Source organism: Pseudonaja textilis, chromosome 4, assembly GCF_049901715.1.
Source record: "Pseudonaja textilis isolate UNSWEBS1 chromosome 4, rPseTex1.2, whole genome shotgun sequence".
NCBI classification, from domain to species: Eukaryota; Metazoa; Chordata; class Lepidosauria; order Squamata; family Elapidae; genus Pseudonaja; species Pseudonaja textilis.
In genome coordinates this window covers 3,426,184-3,442,024 of record NC_141993.1, presented here as the reverse complement: position 1 = coordinate 3,442,024, position 15,841 = coordinate 3,426,184, and the positions used below count along the sequence as shown (strand labels likewise).

Sequence of the window (15,841 nt, the reverse complement as noted above, 5' to 3'; positions counted from 1 at the left end):
GCGGACGGCGGCGCGAGGGGATGACGTCAGCGCGCGCCCCACGCTTCTCGCGCTTAGAGGTCGTCCGCGCGGCGAAGGAGCGGGGGTGGGGGGTGGGGGCGGCTCTTCCGGTTCCAGGAGCGGAAGGGGCGGCTCCAAGCGCAACGCGGCCCTGAGGAGAAGAAGAAGGAGGAGCGCAAGGGCGGCCCGAGGCCCTCCGTCGTCGCCAGCATGGAGGGAGGCGCCGGGAACTCGAAGGGCTCCGGATTCGCCGGCCTCTTCGGTGCCGGAGGAGGAGTGGCAGGGCCGGGCTATTCCCACGCCGACCTGGCCGGCGTCCCTCGTGAGTGGGCCCGCCCGCTTCTTCCCCTGCGCCCCGCGTGGGTCGGGGTCGGTTGGGGTGGGAAAGGCCCTGGTGGGAAGCGAAAGAGACGCCGGTCGGCGAAGGGAGGCTGCGGTCTCTAGCCGAGCGGAGCCCACCGCAGCCTGTGGGCCCTTGTGGGGCGGCTGAGGAAACGGAGGGCGGGGCGGGGGGTCCGGGCCTTTTCCTGGGTCCTGGCGGGTGGGGGGAACCGTGAGGGGGCCGCGTGCCCCGGAGGGGGAGCCCCGTCCTTCATCCCCTCCCCTCCCCTGCCCTCCCTGGGGCTGAAGAGGCCGGGCCGGCCTTTCTCCGCGCGTCCAGGGCCTCCCGTGTGTCTGTCTCCAAGGGCCGCCTGGGCTGCTCCCCTGGCAGGGCTGAAGGGTTTCTCCCTTCGGGGAAATGGGGCGCCCTTCGGCCTCTTCTGAGCATTGCCCAAAAAAGCATTTCACCCTGGGGGGAGGGAGGGGGGGACTTGGCGGGGGGGGGATTCCGTCCCTTTAGTTGGGTTGCTGCTGTTGAGTTTCATGCGAAGGAAGCGAGGAAGGAAGGGGCGAATCCTCCCCACCCCCCATGCCTTTTACCTAGAGGGCTGTGAAGGGTCCCTTGAAAGTGGCGGGAGTTTCAAGGCCCATCCGGACAACACGTGGTCCTCCCCCACCCCACCCCCAAAAGAAGAAAGGAAGGAGCTGGGCTCCCCTCTGCCTTCCAGATGCCAACATGGCTCTTCCTTAAAGTCATTTGGGAAAAGTCCCCTTGGGACGGCCTGTGTGTTTTTTTTTTTCCAGCTTGCAGGGCTGGCCTCTGTAGCCCTCTGGGCTCTCCTGGTGGTCTCTCATCCAGGCCTTGCTTACCTCCAGAATCCGGGCATCTCAGCCTGCTACTCTTTTCTGCCAGAGCGGGATCGTGCTACCAGCCCAGATAACCTCAGCCATCGCTTTGTTGATTTGTTGGGAGGATAAATGTTTCAACCTGTCCGGAGTTTGTGTGGTGTGGAGTAACATGCTCAGAAGCCGGTGTCTGTGTTGTTCTTGTGGACTATCCTACGCCAGGCTTCCGTAGCAAGGCTACTGGCATCACTGCACGGTCATCCTGTAAACTATGGATGTGGCAGTCGTTGCTTTCTCTGACATTGTAACTTAACTCTGGGGAATGAGGTTTCATACTGACATTGAAAGCTGATTGAATTGCTTGATATAATTTGTCGGTGATCTAAGACATTTTGTCCGTAATATGTGTCCCTGATGTTAGGCAGCATCTAAATTGTTACAAAAAAAATTGAAGGCTGGCAAGCAGAGATTCAGGGTCATGGCTAGCTGATAAGCTTTTTTTTTTTTTTTTTTTCAAATCCTAGATATTAGGAAGGACATAATTACGGTAAAAATCTGAAACTGCCCAGAAAAAGAACCTCAATATTACGAACACACATATATGCCTTTAAGCTCAAATTTATTTTTTTAACTCACAGCAGGTCATGGATGTTTATAGATTCTTATTAAAGGAAACCTGTTTGCAGATTCTTTTGGATCTGATCTGGCCCTTCCTGCCCATAATTTAAACTGAAGCACACTTAGAAACTCAGTCTACCTATGAGGGACTGCAGATAGTCCTCAACTTAACGACCACAGTTGGGACCAGAATTTCCAAGCAGGGTGGTTGTTAAATGAATTGCATCTAATTTTACAACCTTTCTTGCCACAGTGAACTGTATTATGTGGTCGTTAAGTGGATATGACCCCTCCCATTCACTGGGCTTGTTGGAAGCCGGGTGGGATCATGGCAGGTGGGGAGCGCATGACCCCGGGATGCGGCAACGTCGTAAATACGTGCCAGTTGCCAAGCGCCCAGTTTTTGATCATGCGCCCTTGGGATGTTGTGGGAGTTGTAAGTGTGATTGTAAGTCACTTTTTTTAGCGCTGTCGTGACATCAGGCAATCGCTAAATGAACGGTTCCAGGTCGAGCATTGCCCTCTTCATTTGAACTACTTTTTATGCTAGCTTGACATACTTTCCAACTTTAAACCTTGTTTTATTTTTTCTTTCAGTGACTGGAATGAATCCCTTGTCCCCGTATTTAAACGTTGACCCCAGATACCTTATACAGGTGAGACATCCATGATTGCTTGATGTGTATTTCTTTGTGAATCATCTTTTTAAAAATGCATCGAGTTTGTGATTGTGTACATTAATGTATAATAAAGGTAATCCTCAAGTTACAACCACAATTGAGCCCAAAATTTATGTTGCTAAGTTAAACATTTGTTGCCCCATTTTATGACTCTCCTTTTTTCAGTGCCGCTGTAACTTTGAACAGTCACTAAATGCACTGTTGTAAGTCAAGGCCTATCTGTATAGTGGTTTTGAATAAGATTAAAATGGGTAACTAAAAACGTACGTGAAGACTTGGCACTCAGGTGAACACAGTTGATTGTGGTCAGGAACTTGTTTTCTTTCTCCTCTGACTGGAGGACTTCTTGAAAACATCAGGCTGACTTCAGGTGAAAACACATTTCTCCCACAAAGTATTTGGTAAAAGAAAATACTGGACACTCTTTCATGAATCAATCAAACCTCAGTGAAAGGTTTTTATTTTATTTTTCTGTGGGTTTTTTCAGTCTATAGACGACCTGACCCGTAATCTCAGAGCTAAGTATATTTTGTTCCTAAATTCCAGCGGTGGTCAGCTGTCTGTGTCAGAACTGTGTCTTTGACAGTGTTACACTGCTGGGAGAGAAAAATACTGTGTGTTTAGCTGTCTGTCATTTTCTCCGTTCTGGAGGTATCTGACACCAGTGTTAACAGTATTGTGCTTTTCTGAGAGTGTGTTGAGCAGACAACCTCCTGGTCAGCACTAGTCTGAAAGCATACACAAATTACACAGCTATGGGTTGACTTTAATTTCTGAAGCAGAGGGTATTATGCAACAGTGTTAGTACAGCTTATTACATCATCCATGTAGATAGTAACTAATACTGGATTAAGAACGTATTACAGCTCCTTACTAAATGCTGGAAATGTAAGTAACGTTTATTTGTACTATAGAAATACAATTGTTCGCTTTTGTAGGGCTCAGTAATAACTGAACATTAAAAAGGAAAATGGGGGTTCTTTTCCCTTCTATTTTATTTACAGACAATTAACAGTTTTCCATAAGTAAAAGAGTATTATGTGCTTCATTTCATGAAACTATGGAATTCATATGCAGGTATTGCTGAAAAGGATTGTTTTTGTTTCAGGATACAGATGAATTCATTTTACCTACTGGAGCTAGTAAAACCAGGGGCAGATTTGAACTGGCATTCTTTACAATTGGCGGATGTTGTATTACCGGTGGGTCATCATTCATTAACTGATATCACTGTGTTGGATTGATGTTTCAGTAGAATAGAGAAAGAGAAATCATCAGCCAATTCTTCAAAGTTCCCTTTGGGCAGATAAAGAGTTGCTATATTTGGTGTTTTATCAATGGATGAACCGCCCATTTTGTGAGACTGAATTAACCCTTAAAACAAGCAATACATGCTCGGGATGATGACTATATTAGCAAGGTTTGAAAGAAGGCACCATATTAACAGGGTGTTCCTTGCTCAGAATACATCGTGTTTTCTTTCCCCTTTAATTCTGTTGATCGATGCTCAGGTCCTGTGGGAAGGCAGCTGTCTTAATTGATGCCATTTTCAACAGTGGTGTGCATTATTGGAAGATGCAAGTGCTACCTTGTGACCTGTGTCGTCATCATTTTGGAGACAATAGTTTCAGATAGGCTTCTGCAAGAAACATGCCACTTTTAATAATTAAATGTTAACTTCTGTAACAAGGCTTTTTGAATGCGATGGAATTGCAGTCCCACAATTGTCCCACGCACAAACCTGTCCTTTTAAAAGAAATGTAATTCCCACCCCACCAATGGTGGGATTCAAATTCTTTTACTACCGGTTCTGTGGGCGTGGCTTGGTGGGTGTGGCAGAGGAAGGGTACTGTAAAATCTCCAGTCAGAGGTGGTATTTGCCGGTTCTCCGAACTACTCAAAATTTCCGCTACTGGTTCTCCAGAACTGGTCAGAACCTGCTGAATACCACCTCTGCACCCCACCCCAATGCCGTTCGCTTACAATAGCTCAGTGTGTTCTGTCCCACGGTTTAAAAATCTCTGACATATTATATGTACTGCATGCAACTCAATTTTTTAAATAAATACATATTTTATCCAGTTGGCTTTAACAGTTTTGTAAGCAATTTAAAAGCTGCTGAAGATTGCTTGGAGAGGTTATTTTACTGCACATTCACCAACTATTCTTTATTATATTTTAGGGAGTCTGTAAATTTTAGTATTTGTTTTTATTCAGTCCGGGTTACTGAAGTCAGAGAAAGGAATATTCAAGAGCAGAACCAAAAAAGACTGAGAAAAGCCTTAATTCAGGTCTCCATGACACTGCCAATGGTTTCTAAAAGCATCACTGTCACAGTAATGTTGGAGAACAATTCATTGGTTTTTAACTACAAACATGAGGTCAGTCATCCTTTTTACACATTGTTCTGTTCTGATTTACCCAAATAGGAGCTGCTTTTGGGGCATTAAATGGCTTGCGACTAGGCTTAAAGGAGACACAAAACATGGCTTGGTCCAAACCTAGAAATGTACAGTAAGTATTTGATTTCCTTAGAGGCCATTCACTTCCTTCTCTGTTGGGAGAAGGCAGAGCTATTCATGATGTGCGACCAGTGTGGCTGTCACACGTTTGCTTAATCTCTGCTCCAGTTCGCTGGTTGTGTCAGGAGGTCCAGAAGGTTGAGGCAAACAAAGGTTATTGGAGCTGTATGTAAAAGAAGCCTGGGTGAAAAATATGAATGATTTCCTCAACAGACTGTCCTCTTTCTGCTAAGATGGTTTAAGTTTGGGATGAATTTATTATTTGATAGACATGAAAAAAAAATCTCATCAGTCCTCTTTAAAAAGCAACAACCTTAAATTAGAAAAAAAGGGCTCTAAGGGATGACTTATATAACCTGGGAAATTTTTAATGGATTTTTGTTGAAAAACTTGAGTCAAAATGGTGCCATGTAATTGTACCATTGCTCTCATTGCTTTATTTTGGAACGGCAGTTGCATTTCAAGAGGCTAGAGAGGGCATGTTTTTGCATTTTCTGCTTGGGTAAGTGTGAAACAAAAAAGTGTGACTAATAACTACCGTGTTTCTCAGGAAACACGACCCACCCCAATAATAAGCAAATCCTAAGCTTTTGGGGGGACTAATAATACCCCTACCCTGAAAATAAGCCCGGGGGGGATGGGCATGGCTGGCGCTGGGGGGTTGGCGGGGGCAACTGTCTGGCTGCAGAGCGGGGCAAACTGAGCCTTCAGCGTTTCCCAGGATTGCAGCGCTGGAGGTTCGGAATGGCGCCTTCAGCCTTGCAGTCCTGGGAGGCACTGAAGACTCAAGAGTGGAGCCGTTTTCATGAAAGGCCTGAAAATGAGGAGCGGGGAATTTTCCTGCCCGTTATCCTTTCCTCTTGGAGCAGGACGCTGCAAGGCTTGTTGTGGCGAATGGCAGCGCCTTCGTGAGCTTCATCACACCGGTGCAGTTGGCATCCTGCCGTGAGCGGCTGCGCCAGTGTATCCAGTGCCGGGGCTCGCACGCGCAATGGCACAGCAGTCCTTGCCGGGTCGTGCTCGAAGAGGCTGTGCCGATGGGACGAACCTCATAGCAGTGCCGCCACTTGCATGCGCAACGCTACAACAAGCCTGGCAGGGTCCTGGGAGACACCGAAGGCTTGGAGTGGAGCCGTTTTTGCGAAAGGCAGGAAAATGGGGAGATGGGGGGAGAGCTTGAGGAATGGATGACAGGCAGGAAAATTCCCCTCCCCATTTTCCTGCCGTTCGCCAAAAAGCCTCCATTCCGAATGCTGACGTTTTGGAAGGAGGCTTTTTGGAGAGGGGGGTGGGGAAATGAGGAGAGGGGATTTTCCTGCCTGCCATTCTCCCTCCAGTCTGCGCTAAGCTTGACTAACAGCTCCTTTCAGCCCCTACAGAAGTGGGCTGGTGCAGAGGCAAGGGTGCGCGGGAGAGAAGCGGCCCAGTGGCTAGGCGAGGCATGCAGGGGGGCAAATTAAGACATCCCTCAAAAAGGCAGCCTAGCCGTTTTTCGGGGGGGTCTAAAGGAAATAAGGCCCAGTCTTATTTTCTAAGAAACACAGCAGATGCTTCTGGGGGTCATTCTAGACTTAAAAATGATCAAATGAGAATCATGAGATCGTTTGAACCAGCAGATGGCGCCAGACTTCAGTTCCCCTTTGCGAGGTAGACAGCAGGAGAGGAGAGGGCTGGCGGGGGGGGGTTGCGTTGGCAGCCTTTGCTTCAACCTGCCAGCATGGCTGGGACAAGAGGACCAATTGTGGGGGGGTTACAAATTTCCGGGGGACCCAAAGGGTAGGCTTAGAATGACTTTTATGGCCCCTTTGAAGGGACACTAATCGGCACACCTTAAAGTGAAACTTCAATGCATACAGCTCTCAAAGGCTCACCCCCCCTCCACTCTGTGCTACGCAAACACGACGAAATAAACACAAAATTAGGCCTACCCCCACATGTATGATCTGACACGGAGAAACAGAACAGCCCAGTCCGGACATATAGATGGACACGGCAAGAGAAACGGATCCCCTTCCGTTTGCCCGACAGGCGGCATAGAGGGAACAAGGCAGTGACGGGATCCGGTAGTCCTGCTAAGAGGTGTGAATCGAAAGCTTCACCCCAGAGGGGAGCGGCAGAGGCAGGGCGTGAAGTTGGGGTGCCGGGTCTCTCATAATGCTGGATGGGGAAACCCAGAGGTACAGGGCAGGCCCCCTTCCGATTACCTCCTCGTGGAGAAGGCAGGGAGGGGAAGCCCTGATTTGGGCAGGGCTGTCCCATAGAGCCAGAGGGTAGCACCAAACTCGCCATTTTAGGGACCTCTAGTAAACAAACAGAAGCCCCGGATGCTCACTATTTTCATCACCATTGGCACCATTATTTGGGGGAGTGGGGGGGGCCCTCATGCCGTCCTAAAGCTTGTGAAATCCCACCTTAATCTAAGAAGTTGCCATTTTCACCAGCAGGCCCCCACTTCTGTCTATGTGCCCTGGCTTGGTAAACTATTCATACGTCCAGGGAGCCTATTTCTTTGCCGGTTCATTTTCCCAGCCTGGAAACGATGGCTACGTGGACTTCACTCCTGTTCATTTCACATAGAGCCATCGTGGTTTTCGTTTGACTTCTGAGTTCTAGGCGTATGAGCGCGAAGGTAGACAATCCGCTCTCGTTTGTTGAACAGGTGGACTCTCTTGCCCCTGTGCCTTTGACGGTCAACAGCCATCGTCTCTTATCTTTTCCCTGGTGAGGATTAGTTAAGAGGCTTGACCAGGACACAAAAATAAACTGAAACGTTATTGGTTATTTCCTGGCTTCTTACTGCTTTATTTTGGGGCTTCTAACCATCCCACTGCAAGGGGAGATGAACTGAAAGGGCAGCAGACAGTTCGTTACTTTGCCTATTTGCAATTTTAGCTTTCAACAAACTGCCTTTCTATATATGTTCAAGTAAGCTAAAATGACGAGTGGTGTTGGTAGCCCTATGAAACTGAAATAACAGGCTGGGTCCAAAGCACCGCAGTTGCTGCAAATACTCAGCTCCCTCTTGTCCATGTACTTTCAGCATGTACTTCTAGTACACAAATTCAGCTGCTTTTTCCTCAGGCTTTCTCAGGCGTATGTTATAGGAGGGGACTCTAGACCCCAGAGTTTAGAGAAAGCGAGTCCCCAAAGAGCCTCTGCTTTGAGGAGGGCTCCTTCACCCGAGGAAGGAGGTTTTCCTATAAGTGGATGGGTGGCTTCGTATCCCGAAGAAGATGACGAAGACCTACCTACCTACCTACCTACCTTTCCTTCCTTCCTTCCTTTCTTCCTTCCTTCCTTCCTTCCTTCCTTCCTTCCTTCCTTCCTTCCTTCCTTCCCCACTCTGTCTCTCTCCCTCTCTTCCCCCCTCTCTCTCTTTCATCTACACAATCATTTGTCTTGTCAGGTACTAGTAGTGATTCTCCAAGATCTCGCAGATCAGTTCATTCGCTACTTGGTTTAAACTGTTTGTTGTTGAAATAATTGCTGTTTGTATGGATTGTGCTGCAGTAAATGCTAATTATGCAAGTGGTTTTAACATGTTTTTGGCTGCAGATGGATTGGGTAGTGCCAAATTGGACTTACACAAAAGTTCCAGATTTACTTGACAATAACGACTGTCTTAAAGTTACATAAACATGTTGGCAGGAAATTATTTTGACGCCATTGCTAATCCAGGTATTGCATAGTAAAATTACATGGAAATATTTAATGTAACACAGAGTTCTTTCATGGGAAGAGTTGGCTTGTCCTTTAATCGTCATTGCCTAATGCAGAAGAAGTTATATAAGGCAGTGTGTTGGCAGGCAGTGTTGAATTGACTGGCCTATAATTTGGGCGTCGCACTAAACACCCCTTTTGCTCCTTTCTCAAAGAATTTTAAACATGGTGACACGGCAAGGAGCGTTATGGGCAAACACCCTTGGATCTCTGGGTAAGTGGGTTCATTTCATAATCTAAATCTACTCTTGTTTTTCAAAATATATATACATACATATGTGTGTATGTATGTGTGTATGTATGTATATGTACATATGTATGTGTGTATATGTATATATATGTGTATGTATGTGTGTGTGTATATGTATGTATGTATGTATGTGCGTGTTCTGTCTCACTTTTCTTCTTTCCCAAAAGAAAGAACACACACACACGCGCACGCACACACACAGACACAGACACACACACACATGGCTGCTAAAAGGAAGGAACCCTTAAGATCCAACTGGAACTGTAGGCTGGACCCAGGAGTTCCGACCGGCCGACTGGCATAAAGATGGTCCTTGACTTACGGCTGCAGTCAGGGTCAGAATTTCCCTTGCTCAGCAAGGCAGTGTTAAGTGGTCCACACAAGCTTTTCTGCCTTGGTCATTAAGTGAACCACACAGTTGTTGAATGAATCTGGCTTCCCCCACTGACTCTGCTTTTGTCGGAAGTCAGCTGGGAAGGCTGCCAATGGGGAGATCACGTGGCCGCAAGGGTGCTCTACAAGTGCTGTGAATCCGTGGCCAGGTTTTGACCACGGGACTGTGGGGTGCTGCCATAGGTCCCGAGGCCCTGTTTTTCAGTGCTGTGGCAACTGAACAGCCACTAAGCAAATGGCCATAAGTAGAGAACTCTGCCAGTAGAGTGCACTCAATCCAAATTCATGGTTTGAAGCTGCTGATGGTTTTGCTGTTCGCTGAAGATCCAGAGGTCCACTTCACCCTACCCGATGCTATCTGCAGTCTAGATTGCCACCTTGGGAAATGGGCCCTCCTGAGGCGTAAGGCTCAAAGGTGGCTGGGTTCAGAGTTCCACGCGGAGCGGTGATCCATTAACAGGCGCTCCACAGCTGTGTTGGTTTTTCTTGGGCAATATTCCTCTGTGTGTGTGTGTGTGTGTGTGTGTGTGTTCCCGGTCTTTTACCCTGTCCTGCTGTTGTGCAAAAAGCGTGGATTCTGATAGATGACTGGTGGGCGGTGAGACGGCAGCCGCGCCGTCCAGGATCTTGCCATCTCATTAAGCCTGATAAAGGTGGTTTGAAGACCATGAAAGCTAAAAAGAGGCTAACTCTCCAGGTTTCCATCCTTAGGTCTGGGCGTGCGCATGCGTGTGTCCAATGCCTCCAAGTCTAACATGCCTTGCGGGAGGAGGGGTTGGCTTGACAGTCGCAATGGCCCTTCTTAGGCTTCCATGCTGCTTCCCAGTCCTCTCTGGGCAGTTGACAGAGCCAGCCCTTCCTCCCCCCACCCCAACAATCCGGGTCCTCCTCTTACCCACCTTGGAAGGACGGAAGGCTGAGTCTGAGCCAGAGATGCTGCCCTCCAGCCAGTGGTCCAGCATAGTCCTCGAGGGCAGCACCCGCTGGTCCGGCCCGCCAGGGGTCTGATACAGGCCCACTTTGTTCCGCTGGTTCAGGGGAATCCCTGCGTTTAAGCGAGTCACGCGGGTGTCAGGTCGCAAAAGGGGATCGTGTCACACACACGCACACCGGGGACATTGCAACGGTCATAAAAATGAGTCAACGGCCAAGCGCTTGAATTTCTATCCCTTGACCACGGAGAGGCCGCAACGGTGGCAGGGGTGAAAAGCGGCCCTAAAGTCACTTTTCCTGTGCCATTGTTGCCCACAAAGATGGCAGCCCTTTCCGGCAGCTCCAGTCAGGGAGGGAGGGGGGGCTCTTTCTATTTCGCAGCCCCCCGCTGGTCAGTTTGCCTGCCGCCCTGAGGCCCACGAGAAGGGTGGGCCAGGAACGTCCCTTTTTCTCTCTCCTGCCCCCCCCCACCCCGAGCCCGGCCGGAAGAGGGTGGGTGGGTGGAGGCCGCGACTGTCCATGTGTGCCCCCCCCCCCTTGGGGCTCCCCCTGACGGCCGTCCTTCCACTTCCCTTGCAGCGCTGCTCTACAGTGCCTTCGGCGTCATCGTGGAGAAGACCCGGGGGGCCGAAGACGACCTCAACACGGTGGCAGCCGGCACCATGACGGGGATGCTGTATAAGAGCACAGGTGTGTGTGGGGGGGGGGTTGGCTCAACGGCCGCAATTGAGCCCCAGGGAGGTTCTGTTGTTGCTAAGCGAGTCTCGGGGGGGTTCCCTGTCACGACCTTCCTTGCCACGGTTCTTCAGCCGAGGGCTGCAGCCCTTCGGTCAGTCCCACAGTTGTGAAGTCAATCCGGCCTCTCCCCTCCTCCTCCCCTCCCCCAGTGGACTCCCTGGTCAGAAGGTCCCTAAAGAGGGTCCTGTGGGGAAACACCCTCCCCCCCGACGCTGCAACGGTCATGTCTGTGTTGTCCATTGCCGAGCACCTGACTGTTGATCCTGGGGAGCCTACGAAGGTCGTAAATGTGAAACACAGCCGCAAGTAACGGTTTCCAGTGCTGTTGTAACTGGAACGGCCACTAAATGAACCGTTGTGCATCGAAGATAAGATCCTAGCCCCGTCCTTCATCCTTTCTCTAGTGATCGATGAGGGAGCCCTTGTCCATCCTAGTCCTCCTACCTGACTGATTGGGGGGGGGGGCTAAAATCCCCCTGACCTTTGACCCCACCGACTGCTCCCCCTAAGGTTTCCCAGCCAGCCCTCCCTCCCCTCCAGGAAGCAGGAGGAGGAGGAGGAGGAGAAGAAAAGCAGAGGCCAGAGGGGGAAAGGTCAGCCCGCTCTTTTTTTATTGGCCTGAACTTCTCCCTAGTGCAGCTGTTCCTGCCCCTCTTCCCCCTCTCTCCAGTGCAGCCTTGGATCCAGGCAGGAGTGGAGGCCGTGAAGCTCTTTGTTCTGTTTGCTTAAAGGTACAAAAGTGAACCTTCCACCCTTTATTTATTTCACTTCTCCTCACCAGTGACGCCCAGTAACGTTTCTTGCCCTGGCGGCGTTTCCATCCTTGGGATTGGAACGGGCCTCTCTGGGCCTGCAAGCAGTCGCTTAACGGCATCGTTCGAGGCACCCCAGGGCACCCCAAGAGCTCACTGTGTGTGGGGAGTCCTCCACATCCGGCCACCCTTGGGCCCAATATCTATGTGGCTACGTTGAGACTTGGGTGAAGGGAGCTTTGCCCCATTTGAGGACTTTTTCTTGCCACGGTGGTTAAGTGAAGCACTGTAGTGGTTAAGTGAGTCCCACGGTTGTGAAGGGAATCCGGCCTCCCCGTTGACTCTGCTTGTCCGAAGGTCCCAAAAGGGGATCCGGTGACCCCCAAGGGGACACTGCGACCGTCATAAGTGTGAGTCAATTTCCAACACCTCATGTTGATCACATGACCATGGGGGGTGTCTCACAATGGTCATAACTATTGTGGAAAGGGAACTTCATGAGGACAGTGGTGACACCCAAGCAGGAAAGGCCCAAAGGGAACATCAGGCCAGTCATAAAACAAACTTGCATAGGAAAAGAGATTTAATAAAAGGTATTGAAAGAAGCCCCTAGACAAAAGCCAAGTAATTAAGAAAGCTAGGGAAACAAGAAAAAGAAATCCCTTACAAACAAAAGGTCATGCCAAATCAGCAAAACAAATAGACAAAAGACACGAAATAAATTCCATAGCAGACAGGAGATTGCCACCAAACAAATATAAGAAAACATTAGGAAGACAACCCCTGACAGGATTTAAAACATTAAGAAATACAAACACAAGCACTCACACACAAAGGAGAAAAGGTATAAAAATCAGGGGTTTATTATACAAAGATGGCTAGCCCCAGGAACGCAGACTTCTTGCTATCTCTTGCCTTCCTGAAAAATAAAAGGAACCCGCTTCCAAGCAGTTGTCTGTGTCCTTGCACTGGAGCCCTCCCAGCAGGAAAACCGAATCCTCAGAAGAAAGGCATTTTCCAGCCTTTCAACACTATGAAAGAGGTAACTTTGAACAGTCACTACATGAACTGTTGTAAGTCAAGGACTACTTGACCAGTAAAGTCTAGTTAGGCCTCGTTTTTGTCTTCAAGACTTGGCGTTATGAGAAGGGACTTTTAGATTGACTCTGCTTGGAGGAGGGCTCCTTCACCCGAGGAAGGAGGTTTTCCCATGAGTGGGTGGTTGGCTTCCTATCCAGAACAAGATGACAAAGACCTCCTTCTCTTCTCTTCTCTTCTCTTCTCTTCTCTCTCTCTCTCTCTCTTCCCCCTTGCTGCCCCCCCGGGGGGGGCATCCTTCCCAGTGGCAGTCAGCTGCCTGGGCCACTTCCATGCCTTTGTGACAGCGTTACCCTACTGGGAGATGAAAAAGGGCCGTCTCGGGCTCTGCTGGGTGCTGTCTCCGTTCCAGAGACGGTCCAGGCAGCCTGTGCGGCACAAGGCTTGTTGCAAGTGTGCTGAGCAAAAGAGACCTCCTGGGTCAGCACGGGTTTGGAAGCAAACACACGCGTGTGTTTCTCCGGTGCAGGGCCGGTGCCTTTGATTTATAAAGGGAAGGCACGAGGGTCTATTAAGACACTTTGAGCTTGTAATGCTTTCTAGAAGTTACAAATCTTGGCTGACGCTTAAAAGGCCCCTTGGGATCAGATTTGTGTCCTGGCATTTCAGGATCTGAGCATTTGGATACCAAGGGCTCCGACAGGGCATAGGACTATCACAAGACGAGCTAGCACCCCAAGTGTTCGGGTGTACCCAGAATGGCTCCTGCAGAATGGATGGCCCATTATAGTCACCCTCAGACCATTCTCTCACCCCACTCCCCAACCTGGAGTCTGGGTCCCAAGGGTGACACACCCTGTCCGGAGTGGCACAATCGCCCTGCCTCTCCCAGTTTCTTTGGCGGGGGTGGTGAGAAGCATAATGGCAGCTCCCAATCATTGCCCACTTCTTTTTCCTTTGGAGAGGGAGCCGCTTCAGATTGCGTAGGATTTGCCCTGTATACATGGGAGTCAGGGGGCGGCTTCTCCATGGCTGGGATCCGAGACCCGCCGGAAGGGAAGGGGAGGAGCTGCTGTGCATTTCCGCCACCAGTTGAGTCAGAGGTCCCTCGATATCATCCCTTCTTCAGAACATCTGCCTGACTAGGCGTGGCTGGTCCACCTGCCTATCTCTGGTGGAGGGCCCCCTGCTCTTTGAGAGAGAGAGAGAGAGAGAGGAAACTTCACATTTGCTGACATGCTCTGCAGCAGGACTGGCTGGGGAATTCCGGGAGTGGAAGTCCACAGGTCTCCCATTGGTGGGCCGTGTTGCAGCGAGACCTTACTAGCTGGGAAGAAAACTCCAGGTGGTGGTGTCAGGATAAACCTCCTTTTCTTCCTCTTCTGAATAAGCTGGCGTTGGTGAGAGAGGGTGGTGAGCAGCCGCTTTGTGAGGCTGGTTGGGGGGTGGGGGTGAGCTGGCTTCTTATCTGGCCCACGCAGGTGGGGCTGATTGCAGGGGCGGAGGAGAAGCGCTGAAGCCTATCGCTCAGCAGACAGAAGGGAAAGGAAGTCAAGCGTGGAGCCTGGACACACACACACACACCCCACCGGCTCCGTTTGGCCTTTCAGGGTGTTTGAGGGCCCATAACCAAGACGGCAAGCAGGGAGGGCCGGCACCTGTGCTCTGTTCCTGGGCATTTCAGGCTATTGAGGGACATGAGAAAAAGACATGTTGGTGCTGTATGAGGGGCTGATCTTTCCTAGCCTCGATGGCTGCCAGTCTTGTCTGCTTCAACTTGGCTGCTACTGACTTTTCTGGAAAGCATTTCCATTGCAGCCTCCCTCCAGATCCTAACACCACACACACACACACACACACACACACACACACCCCACTGGGTACGTTTTTCCATCCTGTTGGATGTGAGAGCAGAGGGTGCGGCCTGCGTGCCTCGCTTGGGGGGGGGGAGGCTCACAGCTGAAGGCCGCCGGCTGGTGAGGTTTCTGTACTGACTGTTGCTTCGTGTCCTCTCACAGGTGGATTGCGTGGGGTAGCCAGAGGTGGCATTGCGGGACTCATGCTCACAGGTCTCTATGCGCTCTACAGCAACTGGGAGCACATGAAGGGCTCCATGCAACAGCAGTCCCTTTGAGCGGAGCGGAGGACAGAGCCTCCAGCCACGGAGCGCAATCAGACTTGACCCCCTGCGTTACAGTACCTAGCGGACACCCCACCCGCCCCAAAGACCACCGGGTTTCTCCGCCACGGCCCGGTTCTTGAGCAACGGGTGGTGAAAGGGGCCATTTTATCTGCCAAGATGAAGCTCCCATCTCCGTATTAAGCATGATTCACTTTCACTCTGTTTGTACGCAGAGACCGTTGCTTGATTTGACTGTAAATAAAGTGTGTGCTGAAAAACCGACTTCTGCTCATCGGACCGGTGTTTCTAAAAGCTGCTGCCTACGGCCTGGCCTCAGCGGAGCCCCAGGGGTGGGCATTCAAGGGAGGTAGTCAATCCTTCCTTCGTGGCAAGGGAGAGAGGAACGTGGCAGTCACACACAACCACCGGCAGGTGTGTCAAGGGTACCACTTCCCTTCTACTTAAACGCTTGCTGCCCTGTGTGCTGCCCTTTCACGGACAACTTTCTGGATGCGGAACTGAAAACGCGTTCTGGTAACTTTCGACAACCCGTAGTACCAGACGTAAATGTTGGAGTGCATGATTTAAGAAGAAAAGCTCGACTCAGAACGATTTCTAGAGCGTACGATAATAAAAAAGTTCTTTCAGAATGGGTTGGAAAAGCCAGGCCCTCCTCCCCTCCAGTTTACATTGTCGGGGTTCTCTCCTCTTCCAGCTCTCAGCCTCTCATTCTAGAGAGCCGTGTGCTGTGGTTGAACACTACCCTTGGCCATAAGCTTGTGCAGAAAAGCACAACGGAGAGCCACGTCACACACACCACACTTGCTCTCTGTTTGTAAGGTGATGGCGCCCATCACGGCCACCAATGGCCCGTGGTCATTGGTGGCATTGAGCAGGGCCGGTTCCCT

General features: G+C 50.3%; 1 protein-coding gene and 1 non-coding gene across 2 annotated transcripts; both read left to right on the top strand.

The window, feature by feature from the left end:
* The first annotated feature begins 36 nt into the window (after positions 1-36).
* On the top strand, positions 37-15,212 carry LOC113445406 (mitochondrial import inner membrane translocase subunit Tim23). The gene is made up of 7 exons (XM_087932137.1): positions 37-322; positions 2,383-2,441; positions 3,574-3,667; positions 4,895-4,979; positions 8,863-8,921; positions 10,863-10,973; positions 14,830-15,212. The coding sequence occupies exons 1-7, from the start codon at positions 211-213 to the stop codon at positions 14,943-14,945; spliced, it is 636 nt and encodes a 211-aa protein (XP_087788263.1). The 5' UTR covers positions 37-210; the 3' UTR covers positions 14,946-15,212.
* Positions 3,007-3,208, top strand: LOC113445438 (small nucleolar RNA SNORA74). The gene has a single exon (XR_003375368.1). It is a non-coding gene; the product is annotated as a small nucleolar RNA SNORA74 (small nucleolar RNA).
* Positions 15,213-15,841: the final 629 nt, after the last annotated feature.